This window comes from Sebastes fasciatus, chromosome 20, assembly GCF_043250625.1.
Source record: "Sebastes fasciatus isolate fSebFas1 chromosome 20, fSebFas1.pri, whole genome shotgun sequence".
NCBI lineage: Eukaryota > Metazoa > Chordata > Actinopteri > Perciformes > Sebastidae > Sebastes > Sebastes fasciatus.
This window is the reverse complement of record NC_133814.1, coordinates 23919785-23942424: the sequence shown is the minus strand read 5'-3', so window position 1 is coordinate 23942424 and position 22640 is coordinate 23919785. Positions and strand designations below refer to the sequence as shown.

Below are 22640 nucleotides of genomic sequence, written 5' to 3'. Positions count from 1 at the left end.
AATCCCATACACTGCTCCTTTAAAGCAAACGAGGAGGACTTCTTTTCAAATCATTGCTCTGAATGTAGATGATGATTAGATTAGTTTCAATAAGTGCTTACAATAAAAAGTACAATAAAACACATTTCTTTTATGGTTTCATGGCTCACCCTTCTTACCCAACAAAATCTGAAATAACTCTCATCTGATATCGTTGACAGACTCAGGTGAGATTTTATTAACCATAAATCAGTAAACTCCACGGAGTCTACCTTCAGTTATCGCTCATAAATCCAGAGTCAAAGGTCATCATAATCTCTTTCTATCTCTGACAGGGACACATGTCAACTGCTTGTACATGAGGGGAGTGGAAAATAGAAGGACTGTCAAAGTTAACGCGATGATGACGTGTCAACGCAAATTCATTTTATTGCCTGCCAAGTCGTTGGTGGAGGAAAAACTGTCTTGGCCATTTTCAAAGGGGTCCCTTGACCTCTGACCTCAATATATGTGAATGAAAACGGGTTCTATGGGTACCCACGAGTCTCCCCTTTACAGACATGCCCACTTTATGATAATCACATGCAGTTTGGGCCAAGTCATAGTCAAGTCAGCACACTGACACACTGACAGCTGTTTTTGTCCGTTATGATTTGAGCATATTTTTTATGCTAAATGCAGTACCTGTGAGGGTTTCTGGACAATATCTGTCATTGTTTTGTGTTGTTAATTGATTTCCAATAATAAATATACACATACATTTGCATAAAGCAGCATATTTGTCCACTCCCATGCTGATAAAAGTATTAAATACTTGACAAATCTCTCTTTAAGGTACATTTTGAACAGATCAAAAATGTGTGATTCAATATTTTTAATCAATTTACAGCCCTAGAAAATAGACCATTTTATTTAAAGAATGAGAGCTAATTTAATTAAGACAAATAAAAACACAGCAAAGTGAAAACCAAAGTGTGGTTGACCTCCTGGGAGTGTGATGTGCAGAAACCGGAGAGGGCAGGTCGAGCCTTGCTTGGTGGCAGGGAGAAGTTCACACACACCTGAGTGTAGTTTAAGGTGCTAATGACCACAGCTGGGCAGATTGTTGGGTGCATTAGTGGTGTTGCTGACTGCAGCTTCTTTTTTTTCTCCCTCCCAGGAGATCTGAGCTCAGCCTGGATCCAGAACCACCTCTGCTAATCCCACCAGGTAACCTCAATAATCTCTCTCTAATGAACCTTTATCTCCAGATCACTGTCCAGCAGAATCAGAGCCGTCTCACTAGGAGAAGAAAACATGTTAGATGTGTGTTTTACAGAGGAGAAATGTAATTTATATATCTGACATTCACTTAAATGTTTGTTTAGATCCTTAGACTTGACACAACTCTTGCCTTGAATTATTCATTCATCAGGCTTTTTAAAGATTAAACCTTCCTCTTGCAAATGAAAAGTTAAGATGTACAAGCGGGAAAAAATGCACCAGTGCACAAACATACCATACTATTGCCATGTCACTTTAATCACTTTAATCAAATGGGAGCTGCAATTACATCTCAACTTTCTCAGGTCAGTGTGAAGCACCAACACAGACACAATCTGCTGACATGTTTTTAACCTGAACAAATATATTTGAAGTTTCGTTCTTTATTTTAAGGTTGTCAATCGATTTAAAGTATTTAATTGTGATTATTCGCTAATTAATCGCACATTTTATCTGTTCTAAATGTACTTTAAAGGCAGATTTGTCACGTATTTAACACTCTTATCAACATGGGAGTGGACAAATATGCTGCTTAATGCAAATGTATGTATATATTTATAATTGAAATAAATAAACAACACAAAACAATGACAAATATTGTCCAGAAACCCTCACAGGTACTGCATTTTAGCATAACAAATATGCTCAAATTTGTAGTTTACATGAAAATTAACACTTTTATTAATAGTCAAAGTCAAGATTTCTTTTTTTTTAATTAAGAAAAACACTAACATTGAGTTTATTTTTATATTAAATATTGTTTTACACTCAGTATGTGTGCTGATCTTTGATATTCAACTTCTTATGATTTCATAGATGCCAAATACTTGATTGTGCTCCTTGTAGTTCCTGAGATAGACATTTATCATCTTACTATATCTAGTATTTGTGCAAATGTTTTCTTCCTAAAATATTACAAAACAGTAGTCCCATGTGCTTTTCAGTCACGGGCACAAATGTGTTAATGCAACTTAGGACAAATTCATGAAAAGTGAAGACTGACTTGTTTTATTCATGAAGGTTATGATGTTTGATGAAGAGGTGTTGGAGGCTGCAGTTTGTGGTGCTGTTGAATAGTATTAATTAGTCTTCAACAAATACTCTGCAGGTTGATGGTTAATTTAACTTTCAGCTTTATTTTAAAAGAGAATAGTCCAGTTTGACGTTTTGTTGTTGAAATGTGAGGACTTTGAACACGGAATAAACAGGAGATAAGAGTGTTGACCTTTCATCAGCTGCAGCATCTTGGCCTTCCTCTGACATCGACTCCGAAAAAGAGTTAAAGAGTTTATCTATCTGGACTGAAATTAAAGTTTATTGGTTGGCAGAGCTGACGGGTTTTAAAATAACCAGCATAATAAATTGCAAAATGCACACTTTAAATGACACAACGTTCAACTCGGAGCAGTTTAGACGTATGTGCTTGTGTTTCTTTATCAGTGGAGGTGAGGTTCAAAGGTTCCTTCTGCTTTTATAAGTTCTCATCAGTCGGTGTATCTCCCTTCAGAGCAGAGGAAGAGGATCATCACCTCACACCTGTTAACTGGGAGCAGCGTAGAACACCTGAGAGGATCGACAGCAGGTAGGAGAGCTGTGGTGATAATGAATTTGTTAAATCAGTGTACGGTGGCCAAAAATTTTATATAATATGAATATATGAAATAATTTTAATTGTTGCTGTGATGAGTTTTGCCACCAGGTGCATATTCTTTATTTTGACTCATTAGCTTCCACAAAGTGGTCTCTAGTCTTCCTGGGGTCCACACAGAACAACAATAATACTATTTTTACAGTAAAATAACTTTATATAGCACTTTTCAAAACAGCAGTTCCAATCTTAATAATAAGAATGCATAATAGGACATAGCATGAAAACATATAAAATAATAATAATTAAAAATGTAAGTAGTTACTCAACAATAAAAGCAATAACGAACAGAAACGCCAGGCTATAGAGAGCTGCAGGAATGAGTCCTAAAACCCTGAAATGAGTTAGCATTGTAGTCGATGGGTTTTTAGTTAGATGCCTTAAATAAGGTCTGTGCTTAAGACAAGCTGAAGAGATTTTATTATATGTTCTTTGACATAAAATACATCGGTAAATACCCCACTGGTGAATTTTGAAGCCTTTTATGTGTCTTAAAAAAGGTGGTTGCTAACAAATGAGACTACTAAACGTCATCACGCCGACTCGTCCTCCGTTACAGCCTCGTTGTTCATACTCGTGCTCATGCAACTGTGGAGAGAGCCTAACGTTAGCTTTTGACTTCTGCTGATTGCATTCACTCTTCAAAAGTCATGTTCATTTGTGAAGGTTATTTTGATGAACAAAACGTGTAGGTATCATAAACGTTTGTTTACCACAGAGCTTATTTTCTGCAATAATCCAAAACCCAATGGAACAATCCCGTTGGCTTTTTGTCGAGGGAACAGAGGGGCGATGCTAACTTCCTGGTTCAAAAATACGCCATCCCTGGAGCTCTATAGAAGTGGGTTCTTTTTTTTAAAAAAACATTTAAAATGTGGTACAGACAGAGCTGACCTGACGGTGAGGAGGAGCTAAAAAAGTAAAGAATATAATCCCCCTTTGTTTTGAGTCTGGACCGTCAGAAGATCTGAGTACTTTTGGTGCAGAGTATTGGGTTATAAGTTTAGAAATAGAAGATGTGATCAGGAGGATCTTCATCTGAACTATAAAGCATACAGGAAGCCAATGTAATAAGGAAAATAAACAATTTAAAATCACATAGTCTTAATAAAACAAGAGACAAAACAAGTCAAATGTAAGGATCAGAAAATACGTGAAATGGCTCCACAATGGAAACAAAATACACAAAATAAATAATCAAATATTCCAAAAACGGCAATGATCTTATCTTTTTTTTTGTCATATCGATGTTTCACACTGGAAATAAGCGACAATGTTTTACTTTTTTCTTATTACGATAAATTTTTGATGGTGTTGCACAATAAAATGTGCTTGTTCCCTATCCAAGTCTAGTATGTTCTCATAAATTAATTAACCCTGACCTCTGTAGAGTTCACAAGTGTGACTCACGACCCAATCTGTCTCAAAGGTCAAGAAAAAAATGTATGCTCATTAAGAAGATAAGAAGGCTGCATTTGTTGCAACTTCAGACATGTTTTTAATGTCATGCAGTTTAGCAGTACGTAAATACTATAATACTGTGCTATGATCACTGTATGTATAGACTGTATAATGTTGTTATTGTGAGCGTTGATGGGTTTGACTATCTGGAGTGATTATCAATAACTATTGCACAAGTCCTGTTGACTTTGACCTCAAGTTGAGACGATATCAAGAGCAGCGTGAAGGAGCTTCAAGTGTGACACTGAACTTTATGTGACTTAAAGGACTAAATGTTTTAATAGATCATTTCCTCTTCGTCCCAGCAGCCTTTGCACCATGGAGTTCCTGTTCCAGGTGCTGTTCTCTCCTCTTCCTCTCCCGGCCATCATCTCCCTGTTTGCTCTGGCAGCCGCCACCTTCTTTTACCTCAACAGCCGGCCCAGTCCGCTCCGCAGCCCCGTCGACCTCAACAAACAAACGCTGGGCATCAAGGTAAAAAAAACACCAAAACTGTCCCTTTTTCGAGGTTTATCATCAGTAAGAGTGTTGAATTACAGTTTGATTCTGCTTGATGTGTGTCAGGATGGAGCGAGGAAGACTGCGTTGCTTGAGAAAAACAACAACCTGATGTCGTATTACTACGATGACGCCACGACCATGTACGAGGTGTTTCAGAGGGGGCTGAAAGTGTCAGGTGATTTCTTTACTTCCTCTTATCGACGGCTCAACCAGCCGCCTGTTGGTGTTTCTCTGGTGTGCTAGCAATTTATGAAACTTTTCATTTATCACATGCAAACTATTCCAATAAAAAACAAACAAATGTGTAGCATACGAGAATAAAGGCTTCACCCTCCATTTAGTTGAATTTGTGTTGCCAGTAAGTTTTGTCAGGATGCTGATGATGTCTGTGACAAACTAGAAAATTGTGATTTTAATGGTGCATTGTACGGTGGCAAGAATAAGAAACTTAAGTGTTTAACTACTTGAGTCTTACACAGAATAGTTGAGATGCTTTCTTCTTTATAAACAGTAGAAATTGGTTTACAGGTCTTTTAAAATAAGAGTAGTTTGACACTTTGAGAAATGCCTTTTATTTGCTTTCTTGCAGAGAGTTAGATGAGAAGATCAACACCACTCATGTCTGTATGCTAAATATAAAGCTACAGGACACACTTAGCTTAGCTTAGCATAAAGCCTGGAAACAGGTAGAAACGGTGAGCCTGGCTCGGTCGAAATACATCTACCAGCATCTCTGAAGCTCACCACTTACCAAGTTATACTTGCTTATTTATGGGGGGTTATTTTGCTGTTGTACCGTGAGGAAAATCTCTAAAGAAAGAAATGGTTCAGCAAATATGCTCTCCAGTAAAAACTGCATACTTTTGATGGTGCCAAAATGTAAAGAAATATGGGCTGTGAACTGAAGGAAATGATTTGAATCAGCAAAGTGATTCGTAATTCACAGCATCTCAGTTTCTGTATGTATTAAATGAGATATAACGTCTTAAATGGTGAGTGTTTTTTTTCCCTCAAACTCTTGGAACAGTTAGGTTAACTGTTTCCCCTGGTTTCCAATCTTTATGGTATGCTTAACTAACCGTCTCCTGGCTGTAACTTCATATTCTCATAATCAATACACAGACATGAGACTGGTTTCTAACCCTCGGCATGAATAGGCGGATTTCCCAAAATATCAAACTATTCTTTTTTTAAATGAACGGCATCACAGTCAGCTGAAACATCTAAATAAAATATTGCAGTGGAACTTTTACTATTAATTTAAACTATTCTAATGCAGTACATGTAGTTTAATGTTGTGTCCTTTGCAGGTAACGGACCGTGTCTGGGCTACAGAAAACTAGGACGGCCGTACCAGTGGCTGAAGTACAAACAGGTAAATCAGCAACATGAACAACATGGCATAAAGATGAACTGTTCTGAACTCGAGCTGACCTTTACTCCTCTTCCTGTATATGCAGGTGTCTGATAGAGCGGAGCACCTGGGGTCAGGACTTCTTCATAAGGGATTGAAGCCAAACTCTGACACTTTTATTGGCATCTTTGCTCAGAACAGACCCGAGGTGAGTGTGGACGTTGCTGACGGGATAACAGGATGTGTTTTTTGGTTTTGAAGAACGTACTGTAAAAGCTGTCTCTCTGTGTCGCAGTGGATTATCAGTGAACTGGCCTGCTACACCTACTCCATGGTAGTGGTCCCTCTGTACGACACCCTGGGTCCTGAAGCTCTCGTGTTCATTATCGACCGAGGTAATTGGAGCTTCTCTCGCACGCTTAATGCTGCTAATTACAGAGTCCGGTAACTCGTCGGTCCCCGCAGGGATCCAGTGGGCTGTAATCTCTTCTCACTTATTTACCACACCAGATCCTTCAATCTGTGCTTCAGTTTGCTTTTGATTATGTGATCACTTCTGGACAAAGAGCATGATTATTACAGTAGGTCTGCTTATAAATCTTGTTTTTTACTCTGTGAATCTCAATGAAACTACATTAGTGTCAGAAAATTCAACGTAATCTAGTTCATTTGCTTGCCTCATTAAAGCCAGGGGTGGGAAAAAAAGTTTTATTTTTGTGGAGGTAGAAGGAAGTTACCACTTTTATTGTTGTAGTCTGAGTAACGTGACGTCATATCCGTTCCGTATCCGTCAACCAAAACAACCCTCAGCAAGCCAACATGACAAAAGGGTCTGCGTGGATACGATCTGCACCCTCACATGTTAACTCCAAAGTGGTAAACACTACACATCCAGTAAAGGATGGAAACACTTTGGGTTTCACACATTGCAGGAAAAGCGGAGCTAGACATCACGGCTAAAGCTGCATGCTAACTCTGTCACAGACAGGAAACGTTATCACATCGCGGTAACGTGCGGTCAAGTCAGCCGTCACTCATCTCCGTGGTCAAATGGGCCGATGCTACAACTGTAGAGCACCCATATACTGACATTTATGTTAAATACATTCAAACGGCCCCGATGGAGCTGACCATGGATGTATAAAGAGAACGGAGCTGACGGGAGAGCTAGAGACGACCTTGGAGAAGTTAGAGGAAGTATACATGTGGGACTACGTCCGGTTTTCAAAATAAGGTGTTAACAAAGGGAACTGTATATACAAAATACATATATGGAAATAAGATTGATTGGATTATATTCACCAGAAGTTTAAAACATTACATGTCCCTTATAAATTAAAAGGATAATACCACCGCTGGAAAAAAAAAAAATTCCTGACAATGACTGATATATTTGACTTCAGGACATCTCTGACTACATACATGCTCAAAATTAAAAAAAGTTAATGTATTAATTGAGATATTTTCCAAAGTAAACGTCTTTTAGAAGTGTATGATTCAACTTTTTCCCCATGGTCTAGTGTTAAAAAAAGTTAATAGAAATCGTAATATCCAATCCCAGTACTTGTAGAATCACAATAAATATCGAATCAGCACTCAAGTATCGTGATAGTATGGTGTATCGTTCCAGCCCTAATAAAAGCACTTGTCAACATTATACTGTCAGTTTAACTGGTAATACAGCTCACGTTTTCTTCTTTCAGCGGAGATCTCCACAGTGATTTGTGACAATCAAATCAAAGCAGAAACGCTGCTGCAGACCCGGGAGAAAGGCCAGACTCCAGTCCTCAAAACCATCGTCGTCATGGACGCTTTTGACTCTGAGATGGTCGAGCGGGGAACCAAGTGTGGGGTGGACGTCGTGTCGATGCAGGATGTGGAGGTAATGCATGGTTACATTACTTGTGTTTATACTGGTACATGACAAGTACTACTGTCAGAAGAAGCACTAACATGTTTTTCTGTTGTTTTCCAGGCTCTGGGGGAAAATAATCTTCAGAAGCCAATTGTAAGTTTAATTCTGATATATATTCATGTGATGTATTTTTATGAGCTTTAACAAGCTGTTCTGATGTGCTGACTTCATGTCTCCAACAGCCACCGAAGCCAGAGGATCTCGGTATTGTTTGCTTCACCAGCGGCACTACAGGTGATCATTTTCTATTTTATCTCCAGGGTTTGATTTTATAAATCATAAAGAAAAGGAAGATCACTAAGAACAATAATATGCCTCCATGATGTTTGAATCTAACGTCTGACGGCACAATGTTAACTCATCTCCAGGATCCTCATTGTAAGATATTGGTTAGATATTGGTATGGTTCAAATTGTAAAAGAACGATGGGAGATGGACGTTTTGAATACATGTTTGAATGGTAAAAATCCATTCAGCCGCTGTGGAGATATCAATGTCTAAAGTCAAGAAAACTGTCTGTTCGTACATTTGAGGGCATAGGTTTCAAGGAGTATAATATCATTAGGCTATAAACTGTAGGTGATTTCAACGTATCGACGCAGGGAAACATACATTGAACATTTGACCTAAGGAAAAAAAACATTGCTGAGAACATAAAACCCTTTGAAAGGTCTCCTTTAATGAGTCATATTAAGAGGATTGAACTGCGGAACATAGATATGCTGCCCTAAAATGCACATTGCTTTTGTATACCTCCTACTCATTTTGTACTTTCTCTATTTATCTGTACTTATATCTGTCCTTTGTTCTGCTGCCACAACCAAATATCACCTCGGAGGATCAATAAAGGCTTATCTTATCTTAAACATTGTACCTGCTAAACGCCAGCATCGTATCATTTAGCTCAAAGCAAGTACGGCCTCACAGAGCTGCTAGTAGTGATAGTAGCCTTTACTTGACCTCAGGATCAAATTAATGTAGATTTGATCATTTATGTTGTTTAAGTTATTATAAATGATTTCTTCTGTGTTCTTAAAAGTTAAATATTTCACTTCTCTTTCTCAGGAAACCCTAAAGGAGCGATGTTGACCCATGAGAACGTGGTCTCTGACGCTGCAGGTGTCATCAAAAGCTTTGATGTATGTTTAATAAGCATTACATGTCATTTTATATGGAATATTTTCAATATTATTTTCAATATGTATGTGTTATAGATCAACAGTATTGCTAACGGGGCCTCTGTGTGCGTCCCACAGGTAGCGGTTATCCCATGTCCCAATGATGTCAGCATTTCATTCCTGCCTTTAGCTCACATGTTCGAGAGAGTCGTTCAGGTGAGACTCTGATCATAAGAGTATGTTTACAGTCCTTGTATTTATAAATGAGACTTCAGAGGATGACTTGATGACTCTTTGTGTGTGTGTGTGTCTTGTAGACGGTGATGTACAGTGCTGGAGCGAAGGTGGGATTCTTCCAGGGAGACATCAGACTGCTGCCAGACGACATGAAAGCGCTGCAGCCGACCATCTTCCCGGTCGTGCCTCGACTTCTCAACCGCGTCTATGACAAAGTCAGTGGTTTACACACAGTGGTGGAAAATAACTAAGTACTGTATTTAAGAACAAATGGAGGTATTTGAGTGTTTTCTTTTCATACCAGTACATTTATTTTACAGCTTTAGTTTCTTTACAAATTAAGATTTTTGCACACAAAACATACAGCTCATAGAAGAGCTCATAAAATATAATAATAAATTGTTATAAATTAAACTACCCATCAGTTTATACAGTGTGTATATACAAGTACAGCTAAAGCAGAACATTAATTGGCATTCAATGAAACTTTAATTGGAATTTGTCTTGTGTACTCAGGGTAGACAGAAAACAACACCTCATAGACGTATGGTAAATAAAACATCAGCATTAATGTAAGAGTATTATTTAAAACGCTGTAATGAAACCTGTCTGCAGGTTCAGAGCGGAGCCAAATCTCCTTTCAAGAAGTGGCTGCTGAACTTTGCCGTTGAGAGGAAGTTTGCTGAAGTGAAGGAGGGCATCATCAGGAACAACAGCATGTGGGACAAACTCATCTTCCACAAAGTGCAGGTACAGAATACAAACAGCAGAATATATTATTACATAAAACAACACAGCAAGTCACTGAATGAATGTAAAACATGTTTTATGATCTGACTGTAGGAGTCTCTGGGGGGACGAGTTCGGGTCATGGTGACGGGAGCAGCTCCCATCTCTCCCTCCGTGCTCAACTTCCTCAGAGCTTCTCTGGGCTGCCAGGTAACAAACATTCATCCAGGTTCATGTAGCGACATGGAAATGTGTTATTACAAGGTCATGTTTACTGAACCTTCAATCACACCTGTTGGGCTGATTTTATATATTATATAATATGTTAATAGGTTGTAGTGTTTTCGTACATGTATATTTTATATTATAGTTCTATATTAAAGGATACCTTCTGTATTTTTCAATAGCTTGTGTATAGTTTATATTTTTATTTCTGTTCTTATTCTAGTTTTATATGTCTCCTTATTTATTTATGTATTATGCTTTTCTCTGTTAATCTGTTATTTTTGTCCTGATTTAGTTTTTTTTAATTTATTTCTATCTGATCTCAGCATTTCAGGAAATATTTTCAAAGTTGTCAAATTGAATTAGAATGACCTAAGAAAAGAAAAGAAGCTAAATTCAGTTCTCTAAATGTAATATTTTCTGGGATCTAATTTGGCGTCATGTCGTCATGGTAACGCTGCTCTTACTCTGATGTGATTGGTTCTGGTAGATCTTTGAGGCGTACGGTCAGACGGAGTGCACCGCCGGCTGCACCTTCACCACGCCAGGAGATGCCACCTCAGGTGTGTAGTTCCACCTCACCTGTCCCACATTTACTACTTTACTATAGCTGCACTATAAACAGTGGTGGAGAGTACTGTTAACCAAGCTGTACTTAAGTATATATAAGTACCTACATTTTTTGCTACTTTATACTTCTACTCCACTACATTTATCTTACAGCTGTCTTTACATATTAAGATTTTGCATAACCAATAGTGTATAAAATTTGAGCTTGCATGATTATTTGATAATTGATTAGTTGATGATTGTTTTGATAACTGATTTAAGTAATTTTTCATGCAACATTTCATGGTTTCAGCCTCTCAAACGTGACGATTTGCTGGTTTTTATTGTCTTAAATTAGAGAAAACTGAGTACTTTTAGGTTTGGACTGTTGGTTGGACAAAACAAGACATCTAAAAATGTCGCTTTGAGCTCTGGGTTTATTGTGATGGACATTTATCACTATCTTTTTTTATATATATTTTACATAAAACACAATAAATAGAATGGATTGATAATAGAAGAGTATTTTTACAGAGTGGTACTTAAGTAAAGGATCTGAATACTTCCCCCAACGCTGTCTATAAATCACTTTAGCTTCATTACTTTCAAATTTGTTGACTTAATATTTAAAGTTGAGATTAATTTCACTTTTGAAATGATCTTTTATCATCAGGTCACGTCGGGGCGCCGCTGCCTTGTAATGTTGTGAAGTTGGTGGATGTTGAAGAGATGAACTACTTCGCTTCAAATGGCGAAGGAGAGGTAAGATGATGGAGACTGAACAGGTGATGTGGAGGGATGAGAACATTAAACAACTACCCTGCCTTGATTAAAGCGCCAGGATCAGATCCAGGTGGACGGGTCACATCTCCAATAAATCATATAAATATCAGCAAAATGTGGTTTATCACTATCGATGCTATGTTGATCTGTTTGAGGTAACCAGAGCAGGAATTGTGGGAGATTTTTATGGTTTATTGCAGCGATTTGCTGTTTTAAATTAACGTAAATTGATTTTGTCTATTATTTACTTATTCTTTTTACTTTTATTTGGTGATAATCAAGCTCTCACTTTGTATAACTATGGTTACCATAATTTGGTATAATATAAGTATAAGGTTGCCATGTATTCAGTGAGTTACGCTGTAGGCTACAACTTTTTTTTAGCCCATATTTGTAAACATTTTAGCAAAATGGCAGCATTAAATTTTATGCCAAATCAACTATTAGTAGTTTCTGTTTGCAATGTAGTCGTTAATGCACATAACTATCACTGGATTACTTTAATACTAAAGAAAACTTAAAAACGTGATGATTCTCAGGCAAGTTCTGAAAGTATAAGCAGCGTCTTATTTCTATAATTTCTGATTATTTTAACATTATTTCATATTGCTGTATTCTGTAAAGAGCAAAGACTTGAAGATACTTTTCCACTTATAAAAGCTTTAGGAATATGCAGTGTTTAGAAGGTTTTAAATCAAATGTATTTAATGGTTGTATCGCTGTGTCTTGGTGATGTCCTCCAGGTCTGTATCAAGGGTAGAAATGTGTTCAAGGGGTACTTGAAAGACCCGGAGAAGACTGCAGAGGCCTTGGATGACGACGGTTGGCTCCACACCGGAGACATCGGAAAATGGCTCCCGGTAAGAACCAGAACGCAGATAACGTGAAGATGCCAGAGTAATTCCACTGTCTCCACTACATGTAAATTAGTTCGGTTCAACGTTTACCGGCACCGACTGAACGAGTACAACCACAAGCTCTCATGAACCAGATGTTTGTGGATGGAGCCCTCGAGTCTTATTGGCAGATTTTAGATTAAGTTTGCAGAAAGAGATTAAAGGTGAATATAAACAAAGTGATGTCTCCTATCTGACTGTTTTGTGAACAGAGTGGAGTTCTGAAGATTGTCGACAGGAAGAAGAACATCTTTAAACTGGCTCAGGGCGAGTACATCGCCCCGGAGAAGATTGAGAATGTGTACATACGCAGTGAACCTGTGGCCCAAGTGTTTGTGCATGGAGACAGTCTACAGGTAAAACAGTGAAGCATCTTCACAGTCAGTACATATGCAGTCGGTACATCCTCTCTCACTCCCTCTGACCTTATTTCTTCTTCTGTCTGTAGTCCTGCCTGATCGCCATCGTGGTCCCTGACCCCGAAGTCCTGCCGGGTCTTGCAAAAAATCTTGGGCGCCAAGACTCCGTTGAAGAACTCTGCAAAAACACAGTAAAGTTTCCGTCTGGTTGCCTCTCACACCTAATCCTAACTCTGTGCAGGACGGCCTTTATCCTCATGTTGCAGGGAACAAACGGATAATCTGGAGTCACTATAATACAGTTCAACGTGCAGCGGTGGAAGAAGTTCTGAGATCTTTTACTTAACTAAAAGTAGCAGTACTACCATGTAGACATGATAGAAAAACTGCTGCATTAAACATGTTACTTAAACTTATACATGTTACTGTGTATTTGATGCTAATACTGTACTTTTATTTAAGTACAAAAAGTAAAAGTACTAATTATGCAGAATGGCCATTTCAGAATTATAAATATGATTGGATTATAATTATTGATGCATTAATGTGTTCATCACTTTAATGTTGCAGCTGACAAGTGGAGCTAATTTTAACTACTTTATATACTACACGATCAATAGTTTTCTTAACCTATAATAATAAATCATATTATATTTTGTATTAATAATCAAAATCTGCAAAGTAACTGCAGTCAAATAAATGTAGAGGAGTGAAAAGTACAATATTTGCCTCTGAGATGTAGTCGAGTAAGTATAGTAGCATAAAATAGAAATACTCAAGTGATGTACTTTGCCTCAAAATTGTACTTAAGTAGAGTAAATGTATTTAGTTACTTTCCACCACTGTCAAGCTTACTTTTCTACTCAAACTTCAGCAAATAATATCTCCTGTAAACATGATCGTTAACACTAGTCTTGTATGCTTGCTGTAAAACTCATCAATCAAATTGAATATTAGAATCAAAGCAGTGCTTTTATATAAATTTATTTTTATTGGAATACTTCTAACCACGATTACCTTTTTTTTTTTTTTGTTAACAGGAAATTAAGAAAGCTATTCTTTCAGACTTGACCAAACTGGGCAAAGAAGCAGGACTCAAGTCCTTTGAGCAGGTATGTACAGTATGCAAGGTCTGCTGTTGTCATGGAAACATGCGGTTATTAATCCAATTTTAAGAGATTCATCAAATAAGACAAATTCATATTTAGTGTAGAGTTCTGCATGTATCTGCTCCCCTAAAACTGATTCTGACAAATAGTCATCATTTCTTCACATCTAAAAAAGGAAACGTTGGGAGGTTAACATCTTCTGTTCTGGTGCTTCACATTTCAGTGAACCTGGCTCCGTTCACCCTCTAGTGGTTTAAAATGAGCAGTTTTTTGTTCAAAGAAATGTCCTGATGTGACATCGAGACCATGCAGATGTCAGACACTCGACTCACTAACCAGAAATCCCCCAAATCTGTCCTCTTTACACCCGCTGTCTTAATACCCCAGTAGACTGTTTAGAAGTTGTTGCACCAGTTTAAACTCAAAGTCAGTCTTCTTATGCAGTTTCTTGAACAGGATATTGTATCCAAACTAGGGCTGATTAAAATATTTAACCGCATGATTTTCCACAGTTAATCGTGATTAATCAAATTTTTTAATCTGTTCAAAATGTACCTTAAAGGGAGATTTGTCAAGTAGTTAATACTCTTATCAACATGGGAAGTGGGCAAATATGCTGCTTTATGCAAATGTATGTATATATTTATTATTGGAAATCAATTAACAACACAAAACAATGACAGATATTATCCAGAAACCCTCACAGGTACTGCATTTAGCATAAAACAATATGCTCAAATCATAACATGGCAAACTGCAGCCCAACAGGCAACAACAGCTGTCAGTGTGTCAGTGTGCTGACTGGACTATGACTTGCTTCAAACTGCATGTGATTATCATAAAGTGGGCATGTCTGTAGAGGGGAGACTCGTGGGTACCCATAGAACCCATTTACATTCACATATCTGGAGGTCAGAGGTCAAGAGACCACTTTGAAAACAGCCATTCCAGTTTTTCCTCACCAAAGTTTAGTGTAAGTTTGGAGCGTTATTTAACCTCCTTGTCGACGAGCTAGTATGACATGTTAACTTTTACAGCCCTAATCCAAATTGAACCATCTGCCTCCTCCTCTTCCTCCCTGATGCAGGTGAAGGACGTGTACCTCCACCCGGAGCAGTTCACCATCGAGAACGGCCTGTTAACTCCGACTCTGAAGGCCAAGAGGGCCGAGCTGCAAACTCTCTTCCAGCCGCAGATCGACAAACTGTACGCTAACCTCCAATAAATGGAATGAAACTAAACCATCTTTGTTTTTGTCTTTGATTAAAACAAGTCACCTCTTGTGCAGCAGCTTTTCTAAACCTCCACAACAACACCACACTAGAGTTATGCTGTGTTTTGGCTTCATCAGAGGCCTCCGAGTCACCTGAGACAATGAGATCCTGTTAAACTCATCTTGGTGCAGAACAAATGTAGCCGTGCAGCCTGGGGGGGTTAGCTGGACTGACTCACTGGCTGCAACCTGAGTGAATCATCCTCTCACAGTCCCACTCGTTGGCTGGAAGCTCTCTGACCGCGGTTGGATGCATCAGTTCTGCTTCTTCAATTCACTTTGTGCATGTGTTAATGTACTTCAAATGCTCCTCTTAGGGCTAAGCCAAGGGTCAGCAACCTGCGGCTCCGGAGCCAAATGTGTCTCTTTAGCTCCTCTCCAGGGGCTCCCTGTGGATTTATAAAAATGGAAATGAATAATTGTTTTTTTATCAAATACCTCAATCAATATTGAGACGATATTGTAGAGTTGACTACCGGTGCTTTCACAACATATTTACACAATGTCCACACTACAATGAAACCGTGATCATTTTCCATTCATGTTATATACCAGTGCATATACAGTATCTCTGCTCCTGACAGACCTGGTCAAACAGGCCTTTACTTAGAGCTGAACATCTGTGGAAGCATTATATTTGGTCTGAAACGATCCATAAAGTTTAACTAAAGCAATAACATGTCTGCTTTTTGTTTGTCCACACTGCCCTCAAGTGTTACAACACAAACATTACAGGTGCTGATGCTGACTGGGCATCTTTATTGTTTATCTTATACACCAACTCCTGCACTAGCAATTTCCATAGTGAGTACTTTATTAGGTACGCTGATTATACTGCATTAGTGAGGGAAGAGGAGCACGGGCCAGATCTTGACTACTTCACAAATTGGTGTGAGAAGTCAAACCTTTTCCTAAATACCTCTAAAACAAAGGAAATGTCCATTGATTTTTAGAAAGCTACAATCCTCTAACGCAGGGGTCGGCAACCTTTACTATCAAAAGAGCCCTTTTAGGCAAGAAAACAAATTAAACATCTGTAAGGAGCCGCAAAACATTTGAGCATTGTGAAGAAGGTAACACAGTTTATAGTCTAAGTATAACTAAGTCATAACTTTACGAGAATAAAGTCGTAATATTACGATTATAAAATCATAACGTTATGTGAAAAAAAGTCGTAATATTACGGGAATAAAGTCATAACTTTACGAGAAAAAAGTTGTAATATGGGAAAAAAGTCGTAATGTTACGAGAATAAAGTTGTAATATTACGAGAATAAAGTCAACGTTACGTGAAAAAAGTCATAACTTTACGAGAAAAATAGTCGTAACATTACAAGAATGAAGTTGTAATGTTACAAGAAAAAAAAGTAATATTACAAGAATAAAGTCATAACTTTACGAGAAAAAAGTTGTAATATTACGGGAAAAAAGTCATAATGTTACAAGAATAAAGTCATAATTTACGAGAAAAAAGTCGTAACTTTACAAGAAGAAAAGGAAATAACACGTAAAATTTATACTTTATAATATTATGACTTTATTCTCGAACGAAAAATAAATCTGAGATTTCAAGAATAAAGTCATAATATTATAAAGTATTCATTTTATGTGTTATTTCCGTTTTTCCTTGTAAAGTTATGACTTTATTCTATTACAACTTTTTTTCTCGTAAAGTTATGACTTTATTCTCGAAATCTCAGATTTTCTTCCCTACTAATACTCGTAGTACATTGTCTCTTTTGCCCTCACTGCATTAGACATATATACTATATACTTAGACTATAAACTGTGTTACCTTCATCATAATGATCAAATGTTTTGTGGCTCCAGACAGATTTTTATTTTTTCTTATTTGCCTAAAATGTCTCTTTTGATAGTAAAAGTTGCTGAGCCATGCTTTAGGCTGTTCATTGATTCAGTGGAAGCTCCATGCTGCCACCTTGTGTTGAGTTTCTCAGCCTGATCTCAGAGTCTCTCTCCGGACTGCAGCTGGAGTCTGATCCGCGTCACCTGGAGCTTTACACCGGGACACACCGACTCTCTCACCTGGAACACCTGAGTCTCCTTCAGATAGTCAGAGAGAGAGAAGCTGAACCTCAGATGTCACCTCCTCTTTATGAGTTTAATGTGATTCTACAGTCGGTTTGAGGATCTGGTTGTTTCCTCCTCAACTCAACTGAGAGAGTTACCTGTGAACCTTCAACATGGCTTCTTCCGCTACAGGTGACCTCGAGGAGCAGGTAAAGCAGTTTATACTCTTCTATCTGCTGCTGTTAATAACAGTTTAACATGTTAAAGTCAGGATCAATCTGCTGGTTTGGTTTGTTGTCGGTTGTTGAGGTTGTGGAGTGAGAAGAGTGTTTGTTTCCTGCAAGTTTCCTGACTTCAGGTTGTGTTTCCCTCTGCAGGGGAATAGTCATAAATCCTGCAAAGTATTTCATTACAGCTGCATGTACAGTAGCTTATTTACTTTGGCATGCAGAGAGTGACATCCTCTGTCTGTAATAGGAGGCTGGCTGTGTTTTGAGTGAGTGATATTAACGTTTCACCATATTAATTCAAGTCAATGGTAGTTTATTACTGTCACTTGCTGGTAAAACGTCATGAAATGAAGCTGGATATACTGTATCTGTCTGACTCCCATGTTGAGACCCAGAAAAACTGGGTTTACTTATAAAAATCTAGAGGCTGTGTTTCCTGAAATAATGACATTAAAGGACCATATCAGGGTGTTTTTATTAGCCTAGATACAACCCCAAAACTACATACCATGTGTTCATAACTCATATTTTCATCTTTTTTGAAGTCTAATTTTTTTATTTATTTTTTTATTGAGTGAAGCAAGAGAAAACAGGTGGAATTTGACAAGACAAAAGAGAGAGAAATAAATAAATAAAATACATCGGGTGACATGACAGAATTAACGGGACAGGGCAACAGTTTAAATTTGTCATGGCAGTCATTGATTTCCATTCTTCTCTTTTTGGTAATTATTATTTTATTGATTTTTTTTTACATGAACATTGTCACAATTTGGTCAACAAATCAAATGACTCCTGTATGCAAAATAATAATAATAATAATAATAATAATAATAATAAAAATAATAATAATAATAATAATAATAATAATAAAAATAATAATAATAATAGTAATAATAATAATGATATAAAAAATTCATATATATATATGTATATCATGTGTTCATAACTCACATGTTCACTATTTTTGAACAGCTTTACATTTTTAATGATTATATCCCCATGGCAGTCATTGATTTCCATTCAATAATGTATGGTATTAAAATGAAATCGCAGACTGTTGAACGTTGCATCAGTTATTTATTTTTTTTACATTGTTGTTTCCTTGCATTTAAAGCTGAGATGATTAGTTTATTAATTGCTTTGTCAGTGTGGGCAACAGTTTTGATAATCAATTAATCCTTGAAGTAATTTTTTTTAGCAAAAATGCCCCAAAATGACTGGTTCCACCATCTAAAATGTGGTTTTCTTAGTCTTCTATTATAGTAAATTGTCTTTTTGGGGATTTTGACTGATGGTCGGACAAAACAAGCAATATGAAAATGTCAATTTGAATCATAAAGTGCATTTTTTTTACTATTTTTTATACATTTTATGGACATTGACTTACATTTTCATAATATATTATTATAAATTATTTAATTTAATTAATTCAGAAATCAAGATTGTAAAAAAACTGCTAATGAAAATCACCATCAGTTGCAGTCTGACTTGCATCGGACTGGATTTGAAACATCTGCATTGAATTATCCAAGTCTACAACTTAATTTTCATATTGTGCAGAAATGAATGGAAAACAATGGCTGCCTGAAACTGTAAAATACATCCACATTTCCAACACACAGTGAGCGTAGTTTGCAAAAACGTTTGTTTGGATTTAAAGTTGGTTTGTGGGCTGAAACATGCAAAACCACTAGTGTAGGTCTTTTCTTCATTGCACTTTATATCAGTAGCACATTTAAGGGGGCCGATGTCTGCAGCTATTGAACATAAATCCGTCTACCACCCTCAGACCTCAGCCTTGACACAGTGAATGAATGAGTTTTATAGTGGGAAGAACAAACGAGCAGGCCTCGTTATCAGTATATACAAATAATCAATGATACGCCACACAACCAGTCTGCAAATATCAAACATACGATCAGCCAGACTGAAGGAAAGACACCTGTGTGCTCAGGTGTGTTTCCTTCAGTGTGGCTGATCTTGATGTGTCTGTCTTTACTTTTCCTCTCATGTCAGCGTTCCTCGTGAAACGGCCAGATCAGCAGAAGCACTCGTAGTTTTGGCTAATCATCACTCTTAAAGCACAACACCGTCCAGTTAGAGTCACACATCAGTCGGCTTCGTCTGTTCTGGGTGTTTTATATATCTTGTGTTTTGTAATCGGCTTTGGTTAATGAGAAAGGGAGCACTGCGATATCCAGGATTTTATTGGATGAATAAATGAACTTTGTACCATCTTCTGCACATTTATAGAGTGAATATTAAGAAAGGAAAATATATGAACTTGGAGTACTTGGAGCTGAACAACTGATGTTCTACGTCCTGGTTTTGCACTGCTTCTTTTCTACACTATATACCATAAACCATATACTGATGTTTATGCACAACTTTGGCAGTTTGCATATAATAACTTTATGCCCGGTGTTGTTTAGTTATACGAGGAAATAATATGTGCACTGACAGACATAAATCAAGGAGCAACCTCAGAAGATTGTTGCCAATTTTCCAAGAGTTTGTTTTGTCGTCTCTCCAGTGTCGGTGTAGTAAATGCTCAAAACAAAGAGTTGATTTGTAAGTTTAATGTGGTGGGTGATGACTTTATGAGGGGAATCTTCTTGGGGCACAGTGGAAGTGGTGAAATGAAACTGGGAAATGCTTGGCACAGTTCAAACAATGACTTCTTGCTAGCAAGGGTAACGTTAGGATATTTAAAAAAAATACCAAAAGTTATCCTTTAAGGGGCTGTCAACTAGTAAAACAATGCAGTTTTAACCTGCAGCGTTTTGCATTCCATTCTTGAAACATGAGGTGGCACTTTTGTAGTAAAAATTACATTTTTACATTCATAAAATATATTTAAAAGGTCCCGTATTCTAAAAAGTGACATTTTCATGTCTTTATATTATAAAGCAGGTTTAAGTTCTATATAAATACTGTGAAAGTATCAAAACGCTTAATCCACAGAGAAATACACACAGCCCGTTTTCCGGAACTGAGCTTTTGAAACAAGCAGTCAGGATTTCTGTCCATTTGTGATGTCACAAATCTACACTATTTAGATCATTTCACAGCTTTAAATGTAAACATTCTAAATGGGTCCCAGTTTATTTCCTGTTGCAGTGTATGTGAATGACTTCAGCTGACAGGATGTAAACATGGACCCAAGCTGTTGCCTAGCAACGCAATTCTGTTTCAATTCCATTGATATGTACTAAAACGGGGCGTTTCAGACAGAGGGTAAATACAGGTATATTCAAGCAGACAGTATGAGGAAAATAATGTGTTTTTTAAACATTAAAGTATGTAAACATGTTCTAGTAGAATCCCAAAATACAAGTAAAAACCTGAAAATGAGCACAATATGGGACCTTTAAATACTTACTACACTGATTTTTAAAAGCTGGAATAGGCAGATAATTTACTGTTGCCTGAACTCACATGTCCTTTTAGAAAATAATAGGTGTGTACTGTATGGTGATTTCTTTTAGCCATATACTGTCTGTTGATCTCCGGCCCGTCTGTGCGCCTGTCTGCCCGTGGTTCCTCCCGTCTGTCCATTAATGTTTGACCACAGATTGTAATGGGAAATGGAAGGTTTCTCCGTGGTGGTAGTAATAACTGCCTGTTGTCAGGACACTGAGAGTGCGCAGGAGGTTTATTGTGGCAGAGCAAACACGGGGAGACTCCACTTATGTCCTGTTCAAAAGCAAATGGACAGAGATTACCCTCCACCTGCAGAGCCTGCAGAGCTGTGTGTGCATGTACAGCACAGTACAGTACAGTAAAAAGGCACAGAACGGGCGATGACACCCATGTATTCGTATCATTATTTTATCCATTGGTGTATATCGGTGCATCTCGACTGCTAAGCCTGGCAACACACCAACGTGTGCACATAGAGGATTTAGTAAAATAATGATTAATAACAACTCTGAAAGGTCACGAGAACACAAAAGGTCAGCCTCTTTTGTATTAATTTATACTGCATGGGCCTTTTCATAGTCCCTCTCATTGTAATGGGAAAAGTCTAGTTGAGCTGAGTCAGCATGCTGCAGGCAGGCGTGGGGGGGTGAGCTTACTGATTCACCAGCTCTGGCTCTCAGAGCTCAGTATTGTGATGGAATGAGTAAACATGACCTCAGTTGTGTTGAGGTAATGTCAAGTCACTGACTTTAGTGTTTGTTTGTGGAGAGAAGCTGAAGCTGTTATTTGGTGAACGCGTGTTGGTGGTGTCAGAACAGACACAGGTTATAATTACATGATATACTTCTGTCTATCTATCTATCTATCTATCTATCTATCTATCTATCTATCTATCTATCTATGTATCTATCTATCTATCTATCTATCTATCTATCTATCTATCTATCTATCTATCTATCTATCTATCTATGTATCTATCTATCTATATATCTATCTATCTATCTATCTATCTATCTATCTATCTATCTATCTATCTATCTATCTATCTCATTCATATTTCGTCTGAAAAGCAAATGATTAAATGGCTATTAGCCAGTACTTTTCTTCTGCCTTTCTTACACCTTTTTTCCATCATTTTTGGGACTTTTTTTGGCCTCTTTATCTGACATATTTCGGACATTTTTCAGACTATTTTCCCGACATTTTGCTGACTTATTTTCTGAATTTTTCTGTCTTTTTTTTCTGACATTTTTCTGACATTTCTTATGCCTTTCTTCCGCCTTTTTTGGGACATTTTTCTGACCTTTTTCAGACATTTTTCGGGCACTATACATGTAAATTAGCCCAGCTGCAGTTCATCTGATGAACATAAAATGCCCCAAAATATTAGTAATTCAGTTGCAGAAGCAGTTTCCTCTGCCATAGTGGTCAATAGATCAGGTGTTCAGGGTATTTCTGTAAATTTCCACTCCTATAAATTACATTTATGCACAAAAAAAACATGTTTTGAAGGAAAATTATGTTTCCTGTAAATAAACGTAATATATTGATACT

The 22640-nt window shown here is 37.4% G+C and overlaps 1 protein-coding gene across 4 annotated transcripts; it reads left to right on the top strand.

The window, feature by feature from the left end:
• Positions 1 to 1036: 1036 nt before the first annotated feature.
• acsl5 (acyl-CoA synthetase long chain family member 5) lies at positions 1037 to 15367 on the top strand. Of its 4 annotated transcripts, none has more exons than XM_074619106.1 (22): positions 1037 to 1188; positions 2750 to 2824; positions 4660 to 4825; positions 4916 to 5027; positions 6163 to 6227; positions 6313 to 6414; positions 6502 to 6601; positions 7910 to 8088; positions 8182 to 8214; positions 8304 to 8355; positions 9187 to 9260; positions 9378 to 9455; positions 9557 to 9691; positions 10092 to 10226; positions 10320 to 10415; positions 10921 to 10993; positions 11653 to 11741; positions 12506 to 12622; positions 12871 to 13014; positions 13107 to 13208; positions 14058 to 14129; positions 15214 to 15367. In XM_074619106.1, the coding sequence occupies exons 3-22, from the start codon at positions 4670 to 4672 to the stop codon at positions 15349 to 15351; spliced, it is 2052 nt and encodes a 683-aa protein (XP_074475207.1). In that variant the 5' UTR covers positions 1037 to 1188; positions 2750 to 2824; positions 4660 to 4669; the 3' UTR covers positions 15352 to 15367. The 4 variants fall into 4 exon arrangements, with proteins under 4 accessions (XP_074475207.1, XP_074475208.1, XP_074475209.1 ...); XM_074619107.1 differs by having other exon boundaries at positions 4657 to 4825; XM_074619108.1 differs by having other exon boundaries at positions 1091 to 1188; positions 2721 to 2824.
• The last annotated feature ends 7273 nt before the right edge of the window (positions 15368 to 22640 follow it).

Bases quoted from the DNA above. Each gene is read 5' to 3' on its own strand.
- acsl5 (XM_074619106.1), top strand. From the start codon at position 4,670: ATGGAGTTCCTGTTCCAGGTGCTGTTCTCTCCTCTTCCTCTCCCGGCC. The intron at 8,356-9,186 runs GTGATCATTTTC...TCTCTTTCTCAG, and splicing joins CTTCACCAGCGGCACTACAG to GAAACCCTAAAGGAGCGATG. The intron at 10,227-10,319 runs GTACAGAATACA...ATCTGACTGTAG, and splicing joins TCATCTTCCACAAAGTGCAG to GAGTCTCTGGGGGGACGAGT.